This window comes from Columba livia, chromosome 1 (genome assembly GCF_036013475.1).
Source record: "Columba livia isolate bColLiv1 breed racing homer chromosome 1, bColLiv1.pat.W.v2, whole genome shotgun sequence".
In the NCBI taxonomy this organism is placed as follows: Eukaryota; Metazoa; Chordata; class Aves; order Columbiformes; family Columbidae; genus Columba; species Columba livia.
The window spans coordinates 129,232,658-129,257,490 of record NC_088602.1 but is presented as its reverse complement, the minus strand read 5'-3'; the positions used below and the strand labels follow the sequence as shown (position 1 = coordinate 129,257,490).

At 45.9% G+C, this 24,833-nt stretch overlaps 2 protein-coding genes across 2 annotated transcripts; both read left to right on the top strand.

The window, feature by feature from the left end:
- The first annotated feature begins 4,376 nt into the window (after positions 1–4,376).
- LOC102091780 (trypsin I-P1-like) lies at positions 4,377–8,185 on the top strand. The gene is made up of 5 exons (XM_065028948.1): positions 4,377–4,534; positions 5,244–5,412; positions 6,016–6,269; positions 7,049–7,185; positions 7,927–8,185. Exons 1-5 carry the CDS (start codon positions 4,495–4,497, stop codon positions 8,074–8,076), a joined length of 750 nt encoding a protein of 249 aa, XP_064885020.1. The 5' UTR covers positions 4,377–4,494; the 3' UTR covers positions 8,077–8,185.
- A 12,636-nt stretch (positions 8,186–20,821) lies between these two features.
- LOC135575356 (trypsin I-P1-like) lies at positions 20,822–24,630 on the top strand. Its single transcript, XM_065028932.1, has 5 exons — positions 20,822–20,979; positions 21,689–21,857; positions 22,461–22,714; positions 23,494–23,630; positions 24,372–24,630. The coding sequence occupies exons 1-5, from the start codon at positions 20,940–20,942 to the stop codon at positions 24,519–24,521; spliced, it is 750 nt and encodes a 249-aa protein (XP_064885004.1). The 5' UTR covers positions 20,822–20,939; the 3' UTR covers positions 24,522–24,630.
- Positions 24,631–24,833: the final 203 nt, after the last annotated feature.

Sequence of the window (24,833 nt, the reverse complement as noted above, 5' to 3'; positions counted from 1 at the left end):
GTTTGTCTCTGCTCTGCCTGGTTTTCTCCATTGCCCCTTCAAACCTAGTTTGAAGCTCTTTCAATGAGCCCTGCTAGCTCCTGTCTGAGGATCCTTTCCCCGCTTCGAGACAGGTGCCTCCCATTTGTTGCTAGCAGGACAGGTGTCACGCAAACTGACCCATGATCAAAAAAACAAAATTCTGCTGGGGACATCAGTTCCACAGTCAGGCATTTAACTGCTTGGGTCTTCCTATATCATCTCTCATCATACCCTGCAACTAGGGGAGCAGAGAACACTACTTGTGCTCTTGATCCCTTAACCAGTCCTCCCAAGGCCCTGAAGTCCCGAATGATTGCCTTCGGATTTCCTATTGCAGTCTCATTGCTGCCCACCTGAAAAATTAGTAGTGGAAAATAATCTGAGGGTCTTTCCAGGACAGGAAGTTTTCTCTTCATGTCTTTAACCCTGGCCCCAGGGAGGCACCAGACTTCTCTAAGAAGTGGGTCCGGTCTGCATACCGAGCCTTCTGTTCCCTTCCTATGATAACGACCCATCTTTTTTCCTTTATAGCAGCTGTTTTGATCGAGGGTGCAGATCGACTTGTCCTCTGCGGCACCTTCAACTTAGTTGAACCATCTTCCTCCATATTGTTGTTCGGTTGCACTTGCAGAGCCTCATGACTGTTGTGCAAGGGAATCTGGGAAGGTGGAGTAGTCACAGCAGGGACCCTCCTCCTCCTGTGTCGGGCAGTAACATGCTGCCAATGCCCCCTATCGCTTGAGTCACTAAGTTCCACCATGCAGAGAGTAGTGAGTCCTCTGTACAATGCACCCTGTCTACCCACTGGGCCTGCCCCAGGGAAGGTAGGGTGCAACTCCCAGTGCTCTTTCACTCTCCCTGATATTCCTCAACCTACTCACCTCTTCCTGGAGCTTTGTCACTAAGCGGAGGAGTCCCTCTACGTGGGCACATTGCCCACAGCTGTGTCCACTGATGCCATCCAGTATCGGCGTAGGAGCAGTGCACACCCTGTAACCTGATGCCTGGGTGGCAGCGTCTTCCCACCAGATCTTGGTCTGGACAGTTGCATCACTTGTGTTGGAGGCCAGCTTTACGGAAGACATGGCTTTCTGCCAGGTGGATACAATTAATCCCTGGCTGAGCTCCTGTTCCCTTCCTGCACGCCTTTCCATGCAAACTGCCATACGAGCTGCTATGTCCCGCTCTGTTTGCCACACTCCAGTTGCTAGCACTCCCTAGGCTGTTTTTTATAGGCGTGGTCACCGTTGCCCTGGCAATGCCCAGGCCTTGTCAGTAACCATCACGAGAGCTGGCGGTTCCTGGCACTTGCCTCGGCGTTCCCCTGCTTTGGGAAAATCCTCCTTGTGCTGAGATCTGCTGCTTTGCTGCAGACCAAGTTGGCTCCAGGGCAGCTCCCCTCCGCAACTGAATGTGAATCATCCCTCCAGAGTTGTGGGATTTGATCTGCTGAGTTTGCGTTGGCTGTGTCGTGGTTGAACTCCTAAACGGTATATGAACCTCTGTTTTGTAATGTTGTTGGAGTGCTGAATAATTTTAGACAAACCCCATTTCTATTTGGTTCTCTGATAAAGTGTTCTGGTTAGAAATAAAGTCTCTTTGGAGCTTATCGCCTGTCTAAATTGACTTTTGGGGTACCTCCGCGACAGAGGGTAAAGGAAAAACAGGTAAGGGATTATATGTGTCCATGGCCAAAGGATTACATGTGCACACCCGATTATTTTTGTCATTTGGCTAGGATGTCAAAATTTCACCATTCTGCATGTCAGCCCCCTCCAGGTTGCTCCGAAGTCTGGATCCTAGGTCTCTTGAAGTAATCCTTCAGGCATCAAAGTTCGTAGAAATAAACTATTTACTAGAATAGTACAGCAGCAGTGTCAGCTCGAGCATTTGTGCCTTCACAGAGGTGCTGAGCTAAGCATAGAAGTCCCTGGGAAATTATACCCTTACAGACCATTTCCCACCCCTCACACGATGATTCAGTCCAATAGTAATATTTGAGTCTGGGGTCCTCTTGCTTTCATTGGATTCTTTGACTGCATTGAGACAGGCCGTTGTTTTGTTTAGCTGCAGACATTGTTGATGGTCCATAGCTGATTCATGCTGGCCTTGAAGGTGTTATTTTGTCTGAAAGAATCCTGTTTTGCTCAGCAGAGTGCAAAACAGGCATTATCTTGTGGGTGGTATTGATGGTTCGTAGCTGTTTTGTTTTCAATTAGGTAGATACAAGGTTGGTGAACATGAGAGGAGCCTTACGACATAGAGTTTAAGATTTCACCAAGTTCAGCTAACTAAGGAACTAAGCAGACACTATATTAAAAATTATGTGACCTTATAATTCTAAGTGATTAACTCTATTTAAAACACATTTACTTAGGCTAAATGACTAATATAAAACTTAAACTGGGCTCATCCAGTGATCTGTGAGAAGTAGAAGATCATCGCCATACAGACACCTCTGTTTGGCAAAGAGAGCTCAAAGTAGGCTCACCCAGGCTGCCACGGGTATGGAATAAAGTGGTTGGCTAGTAGTCAAATTGCATACAGTGAGAAAGGTATGCACGAGACTCATCTGCACTCACAACTTATTGTTGTTCAGTGTGCCGTTCTGCTTCCTTGTGTGTTTCCTAAAAGGTGTTCTTGGGCTGGCTACAGCTCAGACCCTTACTTCCTTCAGTGCGTGTAGCAAACTGTGACTGATTTGGTTCAGCGGACAGGGGTCAAGTGCATCCATCTCACATCCTCATAGAGAAGCAGGCAAATTATTGGTTACATAAGTGACAGTGCAGTGGATTAAAAACTGGCTTCACATCCAGTGCCAGAGGCTCGCGAGCGGTGGCAGATGGTCCAGCTGGAAGTCAGTCTGTGGTGGTTTACACCAGGGGTTGATACTGGGTTCAGTACTGTCCAACATCTTCACTAATGGCCTATAGCATTGAAGGAATACGCCTTCAGCAAGTTCACAGATGATACAGAACTGAGGGGCGTGGCTGATACACCAGATGGTTTTGCCAGCATGCAGAGAGACCTCAACCAGGCTGGGGAACTGGGCTGAGAGGGGTCTCTCAGTGTTCCATGAGGGGAAAGGCAGGGTCCTGCATCTGGGGAGGAATAACCCAGGCACCAGTACACAGTGCAGGCTGACTGGCTGGAAAACAGCTTTGCCGAGAAGCATCTGGGGGTCCTGGTGGACAACGAGCTGACCGTGAGCCAGCGATACACCCTTGCAGAAAAAAAAAAACAAAAGACCAATGATGTCCTGGGCTGCATTAGCAAGTGTGTTGTCAAGCAGGTCAAGGGAGGTGATCCACCCTCTCTGCTCAGCACTTCTGAAGCCGTGTCTGGAGCGCCGAGTCCAAGTTCTGGGCTCCCCACTACAAGAAAGAGATGGACTTACTGGAGTGGGTCTCACACAGGACCACAAAGTTGATTAAAGGACTGGATCATCTTTCATATGACAACAGGCAAAGAGAGCCGGTATCCCTTAGCCTGGAGAAGACAAGGCTCGGGTGTGATCTTTTCAATGTGTATAAACACCTAAAGGGAAGTAAGAATAAAGATGGGGGAGTCAGACTCTTTTCTGTGGTGCCTACTGACAGAACAAGAGGCAATTGGCACAAATTAAAATACGTAAAATGGAATTCCATCTGACCATAAGAAAACGTATTTTTAGCACTGTTTTACTGGGAACAGAAAGGTTGTGCCATCTCTTTATCAGAGAGCCAGCTAGAAGTCCTGGCCTTGGACTTGTCCTTAAGCATGAAGGTAAATTTCTATCTGGACAGTACCTCTGTGTGTACCAGTCCTCCAGGAGTCAAGAAAATTAAATTCTCATTTTTGCCACAGAAGAATTTCAGTGTATCATCGATTCTAATTTCTAATTCTACTTTCTCTCACCTAATCTAAATAAACTTACTACTCCATTTCTTGACCAATTATTTGCGAGCCCTGGTCAGGGACTCCTCCAAGGAGCTATAGTACTTGTTTTGGGCTTTGAATCTGAGCACATTTTTCCTACAAACAAGTGTATTAACTCAAGAAAATGAATTTGTTAAAACAGACTTAACAAACTCATCATTGAGAGATATTTTTGTGTGGGGTTGGTTTTTTTTTTTTTTTTTTGTGTCTTTGTTCTTGTTTTTTTTTGTTGCTCTCAACAGGTGCTGCGTGTAAGAACAAGACAAGGAAACAACTACACACCTTCCAAAGCCAAAATGTATTTTTAAATTGAAGGCTGCCCTCTGAAATAATTCAAAATACCTCTCTATCTTAGGAAAAGTTTATGATTAACGGATATGTTATTTTTATTTCTACCAGTGCCTATAGCGCCCACATTTGCATCTTTAAATTTTCCACTCTGTACTTCTTGTCTGGAGAAAACCTTGGGCTAGAGATAAGGCCACTTCTAAAAATGTATTTCTAGCAGCTCACACTTCCAGTCCACCAGTCTGGGTCTGAGGCTGTGTCAAGATCATGAAGTACATACTGTTTGTTGCCTTTGTTGGTGTGGCTGGTGAGTACATTCTTTACTTCTGTCCTTGTAATTTATAAGGAAACTCATTTTCTGAGCATATTTGCAAGCCAGTCTGTTGTGGGAAAGTGAAGTCTATTTTCAGTTTGCAAAAGTTTTAAGGCATAGCACTGTAACTTCTTTCGGCTGCTGTCTGTTCATACTTGCTTCTGTCACAAAATGTGGAATGAATGCCTTCATAGGAGTTCTTGACCCAGGAGTAGTGAAACATGTCTATAGCTTCAGAAAAAGACTGTCTCTCTCTTGAGGACTATGAACTACAAAGGTAATTCCTCTGGCTCAGGAAGTCCTAAAGCTGCTGTGAATTTTTGGACTATGGGCAAGTGGTCCAAGGAAATATCACTGCAAACTTGTTTTTGTACTTACACTCTGTCCACCATTGACCACTTCTGCAAACAGGATGGTGGGACAGACATATCTTTGACCTGTTCCAACAAGACCACCTCTTCTATGTCCTTATGTTCACTCTGGGACTAGCAGCCAGTGCTTTAGATGCAGATACGTGAGATGCCAACCTAAGCCTTATCACCTTATTTTAGGGAGCAGCAAATGAATGTCCATTGCACTTGCCCACCACTGCTCCCATGAGTTTTTACAGAAGTAGAGCCTGCAGGTGAGATGCCTCAGGCAGTCACAGGCACACAAGATTCCTTATGCCAGATGTTGACATACATCACTCCTTATCTCTCAGTTGCCTTTCCCGTCAACACTGACGATGATGATGACAAGATCGTGGGAGGCTACACCTGTGCAGCGAACTCTGTCCCCTATCAGGTGTCCCTGAATTCTGGTTATCACTTCTGTGGAGGTTCCCTCATCAGCAGCCAGTGGGTCCTTTCAGCTGCTCACTGCTACAAGACGTGAGTGGAAAAAGAATACTTTCTTCCATAACTTACTTCTTTCTTCCAGTTCACTTCTAGCAGGAATTCTGATCTGTGAGAGCCAAATATGTGACTCCCTTCTGAGAGAAGGCAACCAAGGCACGTGTGGCTCATTCAGGAAGCTGGGAGAAGGCATTATAAGGGGTTTTTCACTTCTGCAGATGTTTCTCTGAATGCAGAGCACTTTCTGAAATGACAATGCGATAACCTAGCAGCAGGTTATGGGCTGTGATTTCTTATAATTGCATCAGTCTTGGTAAGACTTAGCCACTGGAGAACAGGAAGAGGAATGAGGCGAGGGTGATAGCATTTTGCCTTTTTCCAGAATATTTGTACAAAGTACTGTTATATATTTAACTTGTCCCAGCTCAACAAAATAGACCTGCAGAAATTCACCACCTCTACTGGGAGTGGGTAAGATTTCAGTGTTGACCACCAGGACTTATTGCAGGACAAGAAGGATGACCTGAATTAAAACAGCTACGCCAATAGTGAGGTTGAAGTGAGTGCGTATGGTGACAGGGAGGTTTCTCGTTGCCTGTCAGAAGCGGTAAAGTGTATGCCATTCCTGCTCTTTTCCAGCCGCATCCAAGTGCAGCTTGGGAAACAGAACCTGGCACTCACAGAATCGACACAGCAGTTGATTAATGCAGCTAAAATCATCCGCCACCCTAATTACAGCTCCAAAACACTGGACAACGACATTATGCTCATCAAGCTTGCCGAACCAGCCCGGCTCAACCGAGCTGTCCAAACAGTTCCTCTGCCAACCAGCTGTGTGGCCGCAGGCACCACATGCCTGATCTCCGGCTGGGGCAACCTGCTCAGCTATGGCAGTGAGTACTCTGTGGGAACGTACAGCATCATGAGGGCCTGGGATATGCTCTAAGATGTCACCATTAAGTCCAAGTAGTATAGGGTAAAGCACAGAGAAGTGCTGTGGGATAGGCCTTTTTGAGTGATCAGTGTCTGTAGGATGGTAACCATTGAAGTGCTTTAAAGGCAAGCCTTTATAAGGTACTTCCTGTTGTTCTGTGTTACAGACATGGAATCACTTCAGTCACCAGGATGTTCACACTGCCATCAATTTTGTGGCCTGGTGCCACCAGCTGTGCAGTGCCAAGCATTAGCAATTTAACAGATGTCCATAGAGTTGTCAGTTCTCTGAGAACAAGATCAAAATCCGTGACTGTCGATCTCAAATGCCTACAAGAGAGCTCCCTTCTCCTCCTACACCAATGGTCAGAGTTGTGGACAGTGACTGGTGACAACTAAACCTGTACCAGAGGAGCGGATGGTTTTCCTGAGGCTCAGGTTCCCTCCAACATACATGCTACAAGAACAGCTTTTAGCCCCACACTTGCCAGCTGATGATTTTCCGGGTATCAGAAAAATAAATGTGGCTGCAGTGTAAAATGGTGGACCCACAAATAGAATCTGTTCCATCTAAACAAAATAAATCCATGCTGCAGTTACTGTTCAGAGGAAAAATGACAAGTGCTAAAATAGGATGTTCAGTGGTTACTTTTCTGCTAAGAAAGACCTTCTCTGGGCTCTGAAATGGGCTCAGAGATGTCATCAACCGCCTCTCTCTGTTTTCTCTGTTTTCTCATAGGTCTGTATCCAGATGACTTGCAGTGCTTGGATGCTCCTGTACTCACCTCAAGCCAGTGCAGCCAAGCCTACCCCGGGGAAATTACCAAAAACATGATATGTGTAGGATTCCTGGAGGGAGGAAAAGACTCCTGCCAGGTGAAACTCCAGCCTCTCCTTTCCCATGTGTTTCTGTCCTGCCTTTTGCTAGTAGAAGAGGCCATCATATTAGGGGAATATGTTATCCTCACTGCACTGGCATGTCTGAATGTTGTGATTTTCTGAACAACAGCAGACACTTAGCGTGCAAGTTGCTTATTGAGTGAGGCTGGATTTTTTCCCCACTCAATTAGTGATTGTCCCTTTTTTGAGACAATAGTCTGCCCTAAATCTCCACAGGCAGACTATGCCGCCTCCTGCACCTCAGGCTGTTGAACATCGGGGAGTGCCGCACTAGAGAGGCAGTAGTAATCACAGTGACTTTAGAGCCTGGGTCGCAAACCTTAGTTTTGGACTCACCAAAAATGAAATGGCCAGTATGCCAAGATCCAGGCAGTCTGGAAAATGAACACACTTCACAATTGCTCTGCCTTTACATGTGCCTAGCTCCAAGGACATATTTGGCAGAATAATGTTTAAGGCACACATATCCTAAGCATCTGCCAAAGACTGCATCCATCAAAATCAGGCAGCTTACTCATCCTTAGCTGTGGTGCCCTTGGAGCTAAAGTAAGGCACAATAGTACCAGGGGTAGAGCCGTAATCAGAAATGACCTTTCTAGAACTTCTGTGTGGAAAAAGCCCAATGGAGCTCCTCGAATGTCCATGATTTCTGGGATCTCTGGCTCATCACTCATGCTGATACCATTTGCTGAATAACCGTACCTTTTATCTCCACAGGGGGATTCCGGAGGTCCAGTAGTCTGCAACGGGCAGCTCCAGGGCATTGTTTCTTGGGGTACTGGATGTGCACAGAGAGGCTATCCTGGGGTTTACACTAAGGTTTGCAATTATGTCTCCTGGATCGAAGCAACTGTGGCTGCAAACTGAGACTCTCTTGTTCTATGCATCCTGGTTTTTCTCATCATTTTCTTCTGTTTTGGGACTGGAGAGACAAAAATGATTAAAAAAAAAAAAATAAAGACTTTCAGGCACCTCTTCTCTGTGCAGCGTTTATCTGGGTACTTCCATGGGCTATGATATGGAGAAAAGAGGCAGAGAATATCATGCTGGGGAAAATATTTACTATTTATAGTGCCTCTCAACTAGCACCATCTTGGAAGATTTTGCAGATTCATCTTCAGGAGTCTTTCAGTCAGTTACAGGGAGCCATCTCTGGAGCAAAACATCTTTTCTGTTTATCAGGTGAAAGCTCTACTTGGCGAATGAAACAATCTCTTGCTAGAGCTTGCTGTCTTCATGTGCCAGTGCCACTGGAGCTGCTGCCTGTACCTGGCATGAAGTTCTCCTAACCCCAGCTCACACAAGAACTCAAAAGTCCATGAAATTGCTGCCAAAGTTGCCAATGGGCTGTGGAGCTGTGTTAAAATTAAAAAAAATAAATAAATAAATAAATAAAAATAAAAATAAAAAGAAAAGAAAAGAAAAGAAAAGAAAAGAAAAGAAAAGAAAAGAAAAGAAAAGAAAAGAAAAGAAAAGAAAAGAAAAGAAAAGAAAAGAAAAGAAAAGAAAAGAAAGGAAAAGGAAAAAAGGAAAATGAAAAGGAAAAGGAAAAGGAAAAGGAAAAGGAAAAGGAAAAGGAAAAAAGAGAATTTGAGTAAAAGAAAGGATAGAAAAAGCAGAGAATAGGTGAAATGAGGAATGGGGAGAATTTTGAAAGAAATCTGACACAAGAGGAGAGGAGAGGAGAGGAGAGGAGAGGAGAGGAGAGGAGAGGAGAGGAGAGGAGAGGAGAGGAGAGGAGAGGAGAGGAGAGGAGAGGAGAGGAGAGGAGAGGAGAGGAGAGGAGAGGAGAGGAGAGGAGAGGAGAGGAGAGGAGAGGAGAGGAGAGCAAGGCATGAAGGAACAAGAGCTGTTTGCGGACAGAGAGGTTTGTGCCTGACTCTCTCAGATGTTTTGTCACTGAGATAGCTCTTAGGAGAGTGACAGGTGCCTGACTCATTGAGATAGGCACCATATACAAACAGGATCAGATCATGGGTTTGTGTCCCATTGTTCCGGTGAGGCGTGGAAATTACTTTACAACCTGTGAGGTTATAAAGAAGGTATGTTTATTCAGTGCTGGGCACATGGGGGATAATTCCACCCAAGATGTGTGCAAATATCCAGCAGCCGCAAACTTGGTTAAATGCTGTAAAGAATTACGTATTAATGAAAATTCTAGGAAGACCTATACATATTCATAACCTGACCCCGAGAAGTCGGTTCTTATTACAATATGTTCCAGGAAATCGTTTCCATAGTCTGTCCCCCTCCCCGGCCCCTCCTGGTTGCGCCTGTGCAGTGCCACCTGGTGGTCGTGGGCTAGGGTCTCCTGGATGAAGGCCCACAGTACTCTTCGCTGTACACTTTTACCTCTGGCCTGGTGTGCTGCATTGCCTGGGGCTCAAACTGATGAACTGCTTAGAACTGGCTTATCTCCTGTCCTGTGCCCAAGATTTTCATTATCTTGTTCACCCAAGGATGCAGCTAGGTTTTTTATCTTTGCAAGGCCTGTGAAGTCATCACCGAACTCCTGTTTCTCATACAATAAGTTACACAATGCTCTAAGCTAGGCAGTTGCTATGTGGGTTAAAGGTTGGCTCTTTAAGTGTCTTTAAGTGTTAGTTAGTTGGTTCCCTATATCACTGGAAGCAGCAGCTAAATTCCTTCTCGGCATCTGCCTTTTTCCAGAAAAAGCCCTGAACTGTAGCTTGGCATCTTTCCCTTCAGTCTGTTTTCACCAGGAGAAAGAGTTCTTATCTGGGAGCACTTGAAAGTCACAGGTTTGCCCTCCCTTACCACTGCGAGTGGACATTGGTTGATGTCTCTGCCTGGTATCTTAGGGGAAAGGAGAAGAAAATGTTGGAGGATGAAGAAGAGGATGCAACAAAAAGAGAAAATGAAAAGGCGGGGGAGAAATACTTCTATCATCAGACAGAGCAGATTCTGAAATATGACAGACAGGGACGTTGAGAAGGGTAGTCTGGAAACAGTCCCAGTCCTCTGTCACTATCCCCCGGATGTGTCAAGATCTCTAGTGGCTAAAGAAGAAATTCCACTTTCCAGATTCTTCATTTTCAAATTTCTGGAATATCCTCACATGGCTGGGACATCACTAATGCCTGTGGTGGACAGTGCCATGAAGAGGTCACTGACAAAGTTGTTCCCTCCTTTGTACTGTCTAATAAGAGAGGCAGACATCTGCAGAGCACCCTAGATGTGAGGACATTGTTTTTCTCACTCTCTCTGCTGACGTGTGCACACACTGCTTTTATCACACAGCTCTGCACAGCAGGAGTGAGAGGATTACAGAGCTGTGAGCCGTGGTTGGAGCCTAAGGGTCAACAGGAGAAAGTGTCCTGTACTTTATTTTTCTCAGGAAGAAGTCCAGTGGGATCAAATGCGATGCATTTGAGTTCACAAAGCCATGCAAACCTTGCACCAACCTGGCATGGCAACAAAGTAACCAAGTGGTAGAGGCAGTCCATGTCCAAAAATTATAACAGTGCCTTGGGCACCAATACAAAAGTGACAGAGATGCCTCACTACTCTGGAAAAGGATTTATCCCTCTGCCTCAGCAGAGTTTCCCCATCCCAGCTTGTGGCCATCACCTTTCAGTCATTTCCTGGGCACCCCCAAGGAGAGTCGGTCTCTAACCCATCCTCAGCTCCCTCTGGGGAATGAGAGGCTGCAACTAGTGTTTCCCTGCCTTCTCATCTCCTGGCCAGACAAACCCAGAACCCTCAACCTCTCCTCACCTGCCCTGTGTTCCGGTGGCTCACCATCTCCAAGACCTCTGAGAGACATCTGCCTTGTCCTGGGGACACAAGGTGGTTCCAGTCCACAGCTGTGGCCTCCCCAGTGTGGAACAGGGTGGTGGAATGATCCCCCTCCTGGACCTGACAGCTCCATTCTGGCTAGCAGAGCCAAAGGTATGGTGAATTATCACCACAGAGCACCTTGCTAACTGGAGGTAATGTGTTGCCCCACATAGCCCTGGGTCCTTCTCTCTTGAGCTGCTCCCTAAGCTTGTCCAGTGAATGGATTAGGTCCATCCAGAAGGGACCTTTTGAGATCCTAGAGGCTAGCCCTTCCTGCTCAACCAGGGTTACGTTATCCAGGAACGTGTCCAGTTGGGTTTGGAATATCATCGAGGATGGAGATGGCACAACCTCTCTGTTCCCAGTAAAACAATGCTAAAAATGCGTTTTCTTATGGTCAGATGGAATTCCATTTTACGTATTTTAATTTGTGCCAATTGGCTAAGGCTAAGGGATACCGGCTCTCTTTGCCTGTTGTCATATGAAAGATGATCACTTCTGTGGAGGTTCCCTCATCAGCAGCCAGTGGGTCCTTTCAGCTGCTCACTGCTATAAGACGTGAGTGGAAAAATAATATTTTCTTCCATAACTTACTTCTTTCTTCCAGTTCACTTCTAGCAGGAATTCTGATCTGTGAGAGCCAAATATGTGACTTCCTTCTGAGAGAAGGCAGCCAAGGCACGTGTGGCTCATTCAGGAAGCTGGGAGAAGGCATTATAAGGGGCTTTTCACTTCTGCAGATGTTTCTCTGAATGCAGAGCACTTTCTGAAATGACAATGCGATAACCTAGCAGCAGGTTATGGGCTGTGATTTTGCATCAGTCTTGGTAAGACTTAGCCACTGGAGAACAGGAAGAGGAATGAGGCCCTCTAAGCCAAAGAGGCCCACATCCTCTCTGATCTTCTGTGAATGGTCCGTAAGTTGTTTAATCTCCTCGTGGATGGATCTCGACTTATTCTGTAAATCCATAAAAGTGTTTTTCTCGTCTTGCTCTTTTGTGATCTATTATCATAGATACATTGGGAGTTAAGAGAGTTAATAGTCCCAAAATACACAGTCCTCCAACAGCGTTAGAAGGAATTCCTGGTCAGGCTCTATCTTCACAGATCAAGAATACAACATACAGGAGGTTTTAGGGTCGCTGTCAATGACATCCCTTGCATTCTTCTGTGAAGCATTACACCGTCGAGTTTCATTTCTGTAGTCACCAAGGGTAGCATTAACATTTTGTAGTTTTGTCCATTCATGTTCTTGTATACTGTTCTGACACTTTTCACAAACCGGCTGAATACAAGCATCCATGGGCATAGATGCCAGCAATTCCAGTTCCTGTGGTTCGATGTCTGCTTCCAGGTGGCAATTAATCCAAAGTGCCGTGTTAGTATTATTACAGTTCGTTGCAATGCCTCTGCATCAACCACTATTTGAAACAGTCGTGTGATGCTGCTGTAGTCATCAAGGAAGACACCAACCAAGCATGTGTGGAACGTTTTTTCCAGAGACATCGTAGTTAGGCATATAGATGGTCAGTCATGTTGGCTAAAGTAATCCACATGTTAGTCTTTGTCTGTGCAGGCATCCAAAACACAGCAGCTGCAACAATCATTGTCAGGAAGATAACACAGGTTTCACGTTTTGTGCTGGCAACCATTGCAGCTCTTGATCTGTAAAAACATAAGCATAACCTCTCCCCCAGGTTATCAATTGGTGTGGCCTTTTCCATTGAACGTTAACTAGTGATTTGACCATAACTAATGCAGGTTCTTTCTGATTTAGCATGGTTTTGGGTCATAGTTACAAAGTGTTTCATAGACAAATCTGTAAGTCCAATCAAATGCAGTCATCCTGTAAAGTTGTCATAAATTCATCCCTCAAAGTTTCTAACTCCATTTTGGCTGTCATATTTACTGGATATTGTTTTCCCTTTCCGGATCGAAGTCCTGTTTCAGATTTCTCAGTGTAGTATTTGCTTTATCAAAAACATTGGCTGCTAAGTTCCTTGAAGATTTCTCACTTGCACAAGCAGATCTGCACCATCCAAGCACCTTCTTGTAGGATATGCAACTAAACAGAATTCTCAGAAAACGTTATTTGAGCTTACAATTTACTTAACAAATCCTGACCCAAGAGAGGTATAGGACTTTTGGGCAAATACAAGAATTCATGTATTAAAACTTTGTTCCAAATCTGGCATTCTGTTTGTCTCAAAAAACGGCCTTTCTTTCGTTGTCTCCCATGCCCTCAAAAACTAGCATGGTGAATTTACTAAGAAGTCTCGTACAATTAATTACCATAGGATAAGTCTATCAACAAATTTTTGGTTTAGGAGTTCAACTAAGACACAGCCAACTCAAACTCAGCAGATCAAATCCCACAACTCTGGAGGGATGATTCACATTCAGTTGCGGAGGGGAGCTGCTCTGGAGCCAACGTGGTCTGCAGCAAAGCAGCAGATCTCAGCACAAGGAGGTTTTTCCCAAAGCAGCGGAACGCCGAGGCAAGTGCCAGGAACCGCCAGCTTTCCTGATAGTTACTGACAAGGCCTGGGCATTGCCAGGGCAACGGTGACCACACCTATAAAAAACAGCCTAGGGAGTGCTAGCAACTGGAGTGTGGCAAACAGAGCGGGACATAGCAGCTCGTGTGGCAGTTTGCATGGAAGGGCGTGCAGGAAGGGCGCAGAAGCTCAGCCAGGGAGTAATTGCATCCATCTAGCAGAAAGCCATGTCTTCCGTAAAGCTGTCCTCCAGCACAAGTGATGCAACTGTCCAGACCAAGATCTGGTGGGAAGACGCTGCCACCCAGGCGTCAGGTTACAGGGTGTGCCCTGCTCCTACGCCGATACTGGATGGCATCAGTGAACACAGCTGTGGGCAGTGTGCCCACGTAGAGGGACTCCTCCGCTTAGTGACAAAGCTCCAGGAAGAGGTGAGTAGGTTGAGGAATATCAGGGAGAGTGAAAGAGCACTGGGAGTTGCACCCTACCTTCCCTGGGGCAGGCCCAGTGGGTAGACAGGGTGCATTGTACAGAGGACTCACTACTCTCCGCATGGTGGAACTTAGTGACTCAAGCGATAGGGGGCAATGGCAGCATGTTCCTGCCCGACACAGAAGGACGAGGGTCCCTGCTGTGACTACTCCACCTTCCCAGATTCCCTTGCACAACAGTCATGAGGCTCTGCAAGTGCAACTGAACAACAATATGGAGGAAGATGGTTCAACTAAGTTGAAGGTGCCGCAGAGGACAAGTTGATCTGCACCCCCAATCAAAACAGCTGCTATAAAGGAAAAAAGATGGGTCGTTGTCATAGGAAGGGAACAGAAGGCTCGGTATGCAGACCGGACCCACTTCTTAGAGAAGTCTGGTGCCTCCCTGGGGCCAGGGTTAAAGACATGAAGAGAAAACTTCCTGTCCTGGAAAGACCCTCAGATTATTTTCCACTACTAATTTTTCAGGTGGGCAGCAATGAGACTGCAATAGGAAATCCGAAGGCAATCAGGCGGGAGTTCAGAGCCTTGGGATGACTGGTTAAGGGATCAGGAGCACAAGTAATGTTCTCCTCTGCTCCCCTAGTTGCAGGGTGTGATGAGGGATGATAGAGGAAGACCCAAGCAGAAAAATACCTGGCTGTGGAACTGGTGTCACCAGCAGAATTTTGGTTTTTTGATCATGGTTCAGTTTGCGTGTCACCTGGCCTGCTAGCAACAAATGGGAGGCACCTGTCTCAAAGCCGGGAAAGGATCCTCACACAGGAGCTAGCAGGGCTCATTGAAAGAGCTTCAAACTAGGTTTGAAGGGGCAATGGGAGAAAACCAGGCAGAGCAGAGACAAACCCAGGGGTGGCATGCCAATGGGGTGAGGCCAATTTTATGAGGTGCAACAAGGCCAAGTGCCGGGCCCTGCACTTGCGTCACAACAACGCCATGCAACGCTACAGGCTTGGGGAAGAGTGGCTGGAAGGCTGCCTAGTGGAAAAGGATCTGGGGGTGTCAGTTGACTGACAGCTGAATATGAGACAGCACTGTGCCCAGGTGGCCGAAAAGGCCAACAGCATCCTTACGTGCGTCAAGAATAGTGTGGCCGGCAGGAGTAGGGAAGTGATCTTCCCCCTGTACTCAGCACTAGTGAGGCTGCACCTAGAATACTGTGTTCAGTTTTGGGCCCCTCACTACAGGAAAGACAACGAGGAGAGAGTTCAGAGAAGGGCAATCAAGCTGGTGAAGGGTCTGGAGAACAAGTCTTATGAGAAGCAGCTAAGGGAAATGGGGCTGTTTAGCCTGGAGAAAAGGAGGCTGAGGGGTGACCTTATCTGTCTCTACAACTACCTGAAAGGATGTTGTAGCATGGAGGGTGTTGGTCTCTTCTCCCACGTAACAACTGATAGGATGAGAGGAAACGGCCTCAAGTTGCACCAGGGGAGGCTTAAACTGGATATTAGGTAAAATTTATTCACAGAAAGAGTTTTCAGGCCTTGGAACAGGCTGCCCAGGGAAGTGGTTGAGTCACCATCCCAGGAGGTGTGTAAAAGACGCGTAGGTGAGTTTCTTAGGGACATGGTTTAGTGCCAGAGATAGGTTATCTGTTGGACTTGATGATTCTGAGGGTCTCTTCCAACCAAAATGATTCTATGATTCTATGGCCACTGGACTGAGATAAAGTAAATACATTTGTCCAGGCTGATGCAAGATCCTGGGAAACGGAAACCTGGCGTGAGCATGGGCTGGCAGAGAGAAGGTTTTCCAGGAGCATGAAGTGAAGGAATTTCTCACGCTAGTCCTTGTACATCTCACAGAGCTGTGCGGTGGAGGGACTGTTGATTTTCTCTCCCCAAGTCCATCCTGCCTGGGAAGAGCTTGTTGAAACACGCCCCATCTGACATAAGAACGATAAACCCCCTGTTGCAGGAGGCCAGGAGAGTGTCTGAGGATGGGTTTTGCATCTTTTGCTCTTTGGCATCTGTAATCAACAGGCTCCTGCTTTAACAGTGTACCAGTGCAGTGGTCTCCAAAGTGTGCAAGAGCGTACACCGGGTTGTGGGAAGAAAACATTAGAACTTCAGTGTTATATTTATATAGTTATCAATTCTTAAATATGCACACACTTGAAATATTTTACTGATCAGAAATGTTTGGAGACTGCTATTCTAGTGGTTTCAGTGAATATCTTACATGTTGGTTCTTACATTCTGCTTTAAACATCAGCCTCCAACTCTACAGAACCTTCATCTTCTCCCTGATTTCTTCACTACCAAGGCTTTCTTCTTCCCTTGCTCACCCCCGGCTTCCCCCCAGCAAATTAGAATTCTGCTGACGTTCTCAACTGCATTGGCCATTTTCTGTGTCTAGAATAATGAGCTTATCAGCTGTCTAAATTGACTTTTGGGGTGCCTCTGTGACACCCTCTATGCCCCTTAGACATGTAGCATTGACCAAGTCTGGGACTAAGTTTCGATCCAACCACACCTAGGCTTCTCTCTAAGAAGGAGTTCAGAAAGCAAGGGAGTCTATTCTGAACCTCGTGACTCAACGGGAGGGCCTCCCTCTTCCCTTTTACATTTCCTGTCCCCATATGTTTATCACTCTAAAACAACTCTCGCCCACTTCTGCTTGGCTTATTTCCTCCTTGCAGTAAGTAATAGAGTGAGCTGTGCCATCCAACTCTGTTAAGCCACACTTTTCTTTAAGTGATCTAAACACTGCTCTGCAGCAAGCAGGAGCCTAAATCGCTCATCCTCAACAGGATGTTACGGGAGACGGCATCAATGGCTCTATAAAAGTAGAGGTAAACGAGATCCCCTGCTCTCCCTTTGCCCACAAAGCTGATGACATCATTGTAGGAGGCAAAGTTGGTTAAGTGTGATTTCTCCTTCATAGCTACTTGCTGACTACTCCAAAACACCATCTTGTGCCTCATGTGTTTGAAAAGGCTTTTCAGGAGGATAGACTCCATCACCTTGCCAGGGACTGAGGTAAGGGTGACTGGCCCATAGTTAGGGAGTGTTTTGGTTGTCTAGAGCTTCATGAGGGTGACAATAAGGTTGAGTGTTTATGGGTAGGAATCAGGGGGAAGAACAACGAGGCACTAACCCTTGTTCTTGTGGAGACTTCAACCTACCATATGTCTGCTAGAAAGACAACACAGCAGAGAGGAAACAGTCTAGGAGGCTTCTGGACTGTATGGAAGACAATTTCCTGACACAGCTGGTCAGTAAGCTGACTAGGGAAGGTGCCCCACTGGACCTGTTTGCGAACAGAGAAGGACTTGTGGGCAATGTGACAGCTGGAGCACACCAATCATGAAATGATCAAGTTTTCTGTTCTTGGAGAAGTAAGGAGGGCAGTCAGCAGAACTGCTGCCTTGAACTTCCAAAGGGCAGACTTTGACCCGTTTTGGAGGCTGGTTGGCAGAGTCCCTTGGGAAGCAGTCCTGAAGGGCAAGGGAGTCTAGGAAGACTGATCGCTCTTCAAGAAGGAGATCTTAGAGGCATAGAAGCAGGCTGTCCCCACGTGCTGAAAGACAAGCTGGCGGGGAAGAAGGCAGCCTGGCTGAACAGAGAGCTTCGGCTAGAACTCAGGAATAAAAGGAGAATTTATAACCTTTGGAAGAAGAGGTAAGCAACTCAGGAAGACTACAAGGATGCCGTGAAGTTATGCAGGGAGAAAATGAGAAGGGCCAAAGCCCAACTAAAGCTGATCCTGGCCACTGCTGTAAAAGGGAACAAAAAAAGGAGGGCAAAGGAGAATCTCCACCCACAGCAACAGAGGATGAGGGAAAGGCTGAGGTTTAAAGTGCTTTCTTTGCCTCAGTCTTTAATAGTTATACCAGTGGTTCTCCAGGTACACAGCCCCCAGAGTCAGAAGAGAGGGACAGGGAGCAGAATGAAGCCCCAGCAATCCAAGGGGAAATGGTTAGCGGTATGCTACACCACTTAGACATGCACAAGTATATGGGGCCAGATGGGATCCAGCCAAGGGTACTGAGGGAGCTGGTGGAGATGCAAGAGGAGAAAATCATGTACTGTCCAATATAGGCCTGTGTGTGTGCTGGTGGCAGATCTCTTTTTACATTGGAGGGTTTGTGCTATGCTGCTTCAGCTTTGGAGTCACTGTGGGTCTTCCTCAGCACAGAAATAGGTGCCTGAGTCATTGAGAAAGGCATGATCTATCTCCACAGATAAGTGGCTCCCCTTAGTCCCATGACTCTTGAAGTGGTTTCTGTATTGGTTCTCAATCTCTGCCATGCCACCTTCCACTGAGTATACAACCAACTGCAGAGTGGTGCAGAGAAAAGTCCCATCAGAGTTCCAGACCCGAGCGGACGGAGGAAGAAATGCGGCCGACCCAATATGAGTGATAAAGCATACTTCAACTTTATTGCCCGAGATAGCGTGCATTTATACCAAATACCATAATTATGCATACTTGTCTCTATCTAATAGGCTAAGCACATTTACTTACTCCACCTACTTGGGTTTAGCTAGCTATGCGCATCCCACATTCTTCTGACTCTTATCTCTTCAAAAATATCCTGACCCTGCCTTAGTTAGTACTTTTCCGTTCCCCCCTTTCCCACGGCCTAATAGACAAGCTAACTAAGGCCTACTTATGTCAACTAAAATGGGCTCTGCTCGTACAGTTGCTTGGTGGACTCATGTCTGTGCTCCTTGAGCCAATCCCCGATATCTCCCCCCTTTTCTTTTTTTTAATGAGCAGAGCCTGCCCAAGTGTCTGCTCTAAAATCTTCTTAATACATGATATAGCACAACTCAAGCATATTAATGCAACTACTACTATGATTAAGAGAGCCAGAGCACTCTGCAAAAGCCCTTTTACCCATCCTCCTAGTCCAATCCAGTTCATGAGGCTCATCCAGTGATCTGTGAGAAGTAGAAGATCATTGCCATACAGACACCTTTGTTTGGCAAAGAGAGCTCAAAGTAGGCTCACCCAGGCTGCCACGGGTATGGAATAAAGTGGTTGGCTAGTAGTCAAATTGCATACAGTGAGAAAGGTATGCACGAGACTCATCTGCACTCACAACTTATTGTTGTTCAGTGTGCCGTTCTGCTTCCTTGTGTGTTTCCTAAAAGGAGTTCTTGGGCTGGCTACAGCTCAGACCCTTACTTCCTTCAGTGCGTGTAGCAAACTGTGACTGATTTGGTTCAGCGGACAGGGGTCAAGTGCATCCATCTCACATCCTCATAGAGAAGCAGGCAAATTATTGGTTACATAAGTGACAGTGCAGTGGATTAAAAACTGGCTTCACATCCAGTGCCAGAGGCTCGCGAGCGGTGGCAGGTGGTCCAGCTGGAAGTCAGTCTGTGGTGGTTTACACCAGGGTTTGATACTGGGTTCAGTACTGTCCAACATCTTCACTAATGGCCTATAGGATTGAAGGAATACGCCTTCAGCAAGTTCACAGATGATACAGAACTGAGGGGCGTGGCTGATACACCAGATGGTTTTGCCAGCATGCAGAGAGACCTCAACCAGGCTGGGGAACTGGGCTGAGAGGGGTCTCTCAGTGTTCCATGAGGGGAAAGGCAGGGTCCTGCATCTGGGGAGGAATAACCCAGGCACCAGTACACAGTGCAGGCTGACTGGCTGGAAAACAGCTTTGCCGAGAAGCATCTGGGGGTCCTGGTGGACAACGAGCTGACCGTGAGCCAGCGATACACCCTTGCAGAAAAAAAAAAACAAAAGACCAATGATGTCCTGGGCTGCATTAGCAAGTGTGTTGTCAAGCAGGTCAAGGGAGGTGATCCACCCTCTCTGCTCAGCACGTCTGAAGCCGTGTCTGGAGCGCCGAGTCCAAGCTCTGGGCTCCCCACTACAAGAAAGAGATGGACTTACTGGAGTGGGTCTCACACAGGACCACAAAGTTGATTAAAGGACTGGATCATCTTTCATATGACAACAGGCAAAGAGAGCTGGTATCCCTTAGCCTGGAGAAGACAAGGCTCGGGTGTGATCTTTTCAATGTGTATAAACACCTAAAGGGAAGTAAGAATAAAGATGAGGGAGTCAGACTCTTTTCTGTGGTGCCTACTGACAGAACAAGAGGCAATTGGCACAAATTAAAATACGTAAAATGGAATTCCATCTGACCATAAGAAAACGTATTTTTAGCACTGTTTTACTGGGAACAGAAAGGTTGTGCCATCTCTTTATCAGAGAGCCAGCTAGAAGTCCTGGCCTTGGACTTGTCCTTAAGCATGAAGGTAAATTTCTATCTGGACAGTACCTCTGTGTGTACCAGTCCTCCAGGACTCAAGAAAATTAAATTCTCATTTTTGCCACAGAAGAATTTCAGTGTATCATCGATTCTAATTTCTAATTCTACTTTCTCTCACCTAATCTAAATAAACTTACTACTCCATTTCTTGACCAATTATTTGCGAGCCCTGGTCAGGGACTCCTCCAAGGAGCTATAGTACTTGTTTTGGGCTTTGAATCTGAGCACATTTTTCCTACAAACAAGTGTATTAACTAAAGAAAATGAATTTGTTAAAACAGACTTAACAAACTCATCATTGAGAGATATTTTTGTGTGGGGTTGGTTTTTTTTTTTTTTTTTGTGTCTTTGTTCTTGTTTTTTTTTGTTGCTCTCAACAGGTGCTGCGTGTAAGAACAAGACAAGGAAACAACTACACACCTTCCAAAGCCAAAATGTATTTTTAAATTGAAGGCTGCCCTCTGAAATAATTCAAAATACCTCTCTATCTTAGGAAAAGTTTATGATTAACGGATATGTTATTTTTATTTCTACCAGTGCCTATAGCGCCCACATTTGCATCTTTAAATTTTCCACTCTGTACTTCTTGTCTGGAGAAAACCTTGGGCTAGAGATAAGGCCACTTCTAAAAATGTATTTCTAGCAGCTCACACTTCCAGTCCACCAGTCTGGGTCTGAGGCTGTGTCAAGATCATGAAGTACATACTGTTTGTTGCCTTTGTTGGTGTGGCTGGTGAGTACATTCTTTACTTCTGTCCTTGTAATTTATAAGGAAACTCATTTTCTGAGCATATTTGCAAGCCAGTCTGTTGTGGGAAAGTGAAGTCTATTTTCAGTTTGCAAAAGTTTTAAGGCATAGCACTGTAACTTCTTTCGGCTGCTGTCTGTTCATACTTGCTTCTGTCACAAAATGTGGAATGAATGCCTTCATAGGAGTTCTTGACCCAGGAGTAGTGAAACATGTCTATAGCTTCAGAAAAAGACTGTCTCTCTCTTGAGGACTATGAACTACAAAGGTAATTCCTCTGGCTCAGGAAGTCCTAAAGCTGCTGTGAATTTTTGGACTATGGGCAAGTGGTCCAAGGAAATATCACTGCAAACTTGTTTTTGTACTTACACTCTGTCCACCATTGACCACTTCTGCAAACAGGATGGTGGGACAGACATATCTTTGACCTGTTCCAACAAGACCACCTCTTCTATGTCCTTATGTTCACTCTGGGACTAGCAGCCAGTGCTTTAGATGCAGATACGTGAGATGCCAACCTAAGCCTTATCACCTTATTTTAGGGAGCAGCAAATGAATGTCCATTGCACTTGCCCACCACTGCTCCCATGAGTTTTTACAGAAGTAGAGCCTGCAGGTGAGATGCCTCAGGCAGTCACAGGCACACAAGATTCCTTATGCCAGATGTTGACATACATCACTCCTTATCTCTCAGTTGCCTTTCCCGTCAACACTGACGATGATGATGACAAGATCGTGGGAGGCTACACCTGTGCAGCGAACTCTGTCCCCTATCAGGTGTCCCTGAATTCTGGTTATCACTTCTGTGGAGGTTCCCTCATCAGCAGCCAGTGGGTCCTTTCAGCTGCTCACTGCTACAAGACGTGAGTGGAAAAAGAATACTTTCTTCCATAACTTACTTCTTTCTTCCAGTTCACTTCTAGCAGGAATTCTGATCTGTGAGAGCCAAATATGTGACTCCCTTCTGAGAGAAGGCAACCAAGGCACGTGTGGCTCATTCAGGAAGCTGGGAGAAGGCATTATAAGGGGTTTTTCACTTCTGCAGATGTTTCTCTGAATGCAGAGCACTTTCTGAAATGACAATGCGATAACCTAGCAGCAGGTTATGGGCTGTGATTTCTTATAATTGCATCAGTCTTGGTAAGACTTAGCCACTGGAGAACAGGAAGAGGAATGAGGCGAGGGTGATAGCATTTTGCCTTTTTCCAGAATATTTGTACAAAGTACTGTTATATATTTAACTTGTCCCAGCTCAACAAAATAGACCTGCAGAAATTCACCACCTCTACTGGGAGTGGGTAAGATTTCAGTGTTGACCACCAGGACTTATTGCAGGACAAGAAGGATGACCTGAATTAAAACAGCTACGCCAATAGTGAGGTTGAAGTGAGTGCGTATGGTGACAGGGAGGTTTCTCGTTGCCTGTCAGAAGCGGTAAAGTGTATGCCATTCCTGCTCTTTTCCAGCCGCATCCAAGTGCAGCTTGGGAAACAGAACCTGGCACTCACAGAATCGACACAGCAGTTGATTAATGCAGCTAAAATCATCCGCCACCCTAATTACAGCTCCAAAACACTGGACAACGACATTATGCTCATCAAGCTTGCCGAACCAGCCCGGCTCAACCGAGCTGTCCAAACAGTTCCTCTGCCAACCAGCTGTGTGGCCGCAGGCACCACATGCCTGATCTCCGGCTGGGGCAACCTGCTCAGCTATGGCAGTGAGTACTCTGTGGGAACGTACAGCATCATGAGGGCCTGGGATATGCTCTAAGATGTTACCATTAAGTCCAAGTAGTATAGGGTAAAGCACAGAGAAGTGCTGTGGGACAGGCCTTTTTGAGTGATCAGTGTCTGTAGGATGGTAACCATTGAAGTGCTTTAAAGGCAAGCCTTTATAAGGTACTTCCTGTTGTTCTGTGTTACAGACATGGAATCACTTCAGTCACCAGGATGTTCACACTGCCATCAATTTTGTGGCCTGGTGCCACCAGCTGTGCAGTGCCAAGCATTAGCAATTTAACAGATGTCCATAGAGTTGTCAGTTCTCTGAGAACAAGATCAAAATCCGTGACTGTCGATCTCAAATGCCTACAAGAGAGCTCCCTTCTCCTCCTACACCAATGGTCAGAGTTGTGGACAGTGACTGGTGACAACTAAACCTGTACCAGAGGAGCGGATGGTTTTCCTGAGGCTCAGGTTCCCTCCAACATACATGCTACAAGAACAGCTTTTAGCCCCACACTTGCCAGCTGATGATTTTCCGGGTATCAGAAAAATAAATGTGGCTGCAGTGTAAAATGGTGGACCCACAAATAGAATCTGTTCCATCTAAACAAAATAAATCCATGCTGCAGTTACTGTTCAGAGGAAAAATGACAAGTGCTAAAATAGGATGTTCAGTGGTTACTTTTCTGCTAAGAAAGACCTTCTCTGGGCTCTGAAATGGGCTCAGAGATGTCATCAACCGCCTCTCTCTGTTTTCTCTGTTTTCTCATAGGTCTGTATCCAGATGACTTGCAGTGCTTGGATGCTCCTGTACTCACCTCAAGCCAGTGCAGCCAAGCCTACCCCGGGAAAATTACCAACAACATGATATGTGTAGGATTCCTGGAGGGAGGAAAAGACTCCTGCCAGGTGAAACTCCAGCCTCTCCTTTCCCATGTGTTTCTGTCCTGCCTTTTGCTAGTAGAAGAGGCCATCATATTAGGGGAATATGTTATCCTCACTGCACTGGCATGTCTGAATGTTGTGATTTTCTGAACAACAGCAGACACTTAGCGTGCAAGTTGCTTATTGAGTGAGGCTGGATTTTTTCCCCACTCAATTAGTGATTGTCCCTTTTTTGAGACAATAGTCTGCCCTAAATCTCCACAGGCAGACTATGCCGCCTCCTGCACCTCAGGCTGTTGAACATCGGGGAGTGCCGCACTAGAGAGGCAGTAGTAATCACAGTGACTTTAGAGCCTGGGTCGCAAACCTTAGTTTTGGACTCACCAAAAATGAAATGGCCAGTATGCCAAGATCCAGGCAGTCTGGAAAATGAACACACTTCACAATTGCTCTGCCTTTACATGTGCCTAGCTCCAAGGACATATTTGGCAGAATAATGTTTAAGGCACACATATCCTAAGCATCTGCCAAAGACTGCATCCATCAAAATCAGGCAGCTTACTCATCCTTAGCTGTGGTGCCCTTGGAGCTAAAGTAAGGCACAATAGTACCAGGGGTAGAGCCGTAATCAGAAATGACCTTTCTAGAACTTCTGTGTGGAAAAAGCCCAATGGAGCTCCTCGAATGTCCATGATTTCTGGGATCTCTGGCTCATCACTCATGCTGATACCATTTGCTGAATAACCGTACCTTTTATCTCCACAGGGGGATTCCGGAGGTCCAGTAGTCTGCAACGGGCAGCTCCAGGGCATTGTTTCTTGGGGTACTGGATGTGCACAGAGAGGCTATCCTGGGGTTTACACTAAGGTTTGCAATTATGTCTCCTGGATCGAAGCAACTGTGGCTGCAAACTGAGACTCTCTTGTTCTATGCATCCTGGTTTTTCTCATCATTTTCTTCTGTTTTGGGACTGGAGAGACAAAAATGATTAAAAAAAAAAAAATAAAGACTTTCAGGCACCTCTTCTCTGTGCAGCGTTTATCTGGGTACTTCCATGGGCTATGATATGGAGAAAAGAGGCAGAGAATATCATGCTGGGGAAAATATTTACTATTTATAGTGCCTCTCAACTAGCACCATCTTGGAAGATTTTGCAGATTCATCTTCAGGAGTCTTTCAGTCAGTTACAGGGAGCCATCTCTGGAGCAAAACATCTTTTCTGTTTAT

Excerpts from the sequence above, each read along its gene's own strand:
- LOC102091780 (XM_065028948.1), top strand. The coding sequence starts at position 4,495 with ATGAAGTACATACTGTTTGTTGCCTTTGTTGGTGTGGCTG. Across the intron at positions 5,413-6,015 it reads GCTGCTCACTGCTACAAGAC|CCGCATCCAAGTGCAGCTTG; the intron begins GTGAGTGGAAAA and ends GCTCTTTTCCAG. Across the intron at positions 6,270-7,048 it reads CAACCTGCTCAGCTATGGCA|GTCTGTATCCAGATGACTTG; the intron begins GTGAGTACTCTG and ends GTTTTCTCATAG.
- LOC135575356 (XM_065028932.1), top strand. The coding sequence starts at position 20,940 with ATGAAGTACATACTGTTTGTTGCCTTTGTTGGTGTGGCTG. Across the intron at positions 20,980-21,688 it reads TGCCTTTGTTGGTGTGGCTG|TTGCCTTTCCCGTCAACACT; the intron begins GTGAGTACATTC and ends CTTATCTCTCAG. Across the intron at positions 23,631-24,371 it reads GAGGAAAAGACTCCTGCCAG|GGGGATTCCGGAGGTCCAGT; the intron begins GTGAAACTCCAG and ends TTATCTCCACAG.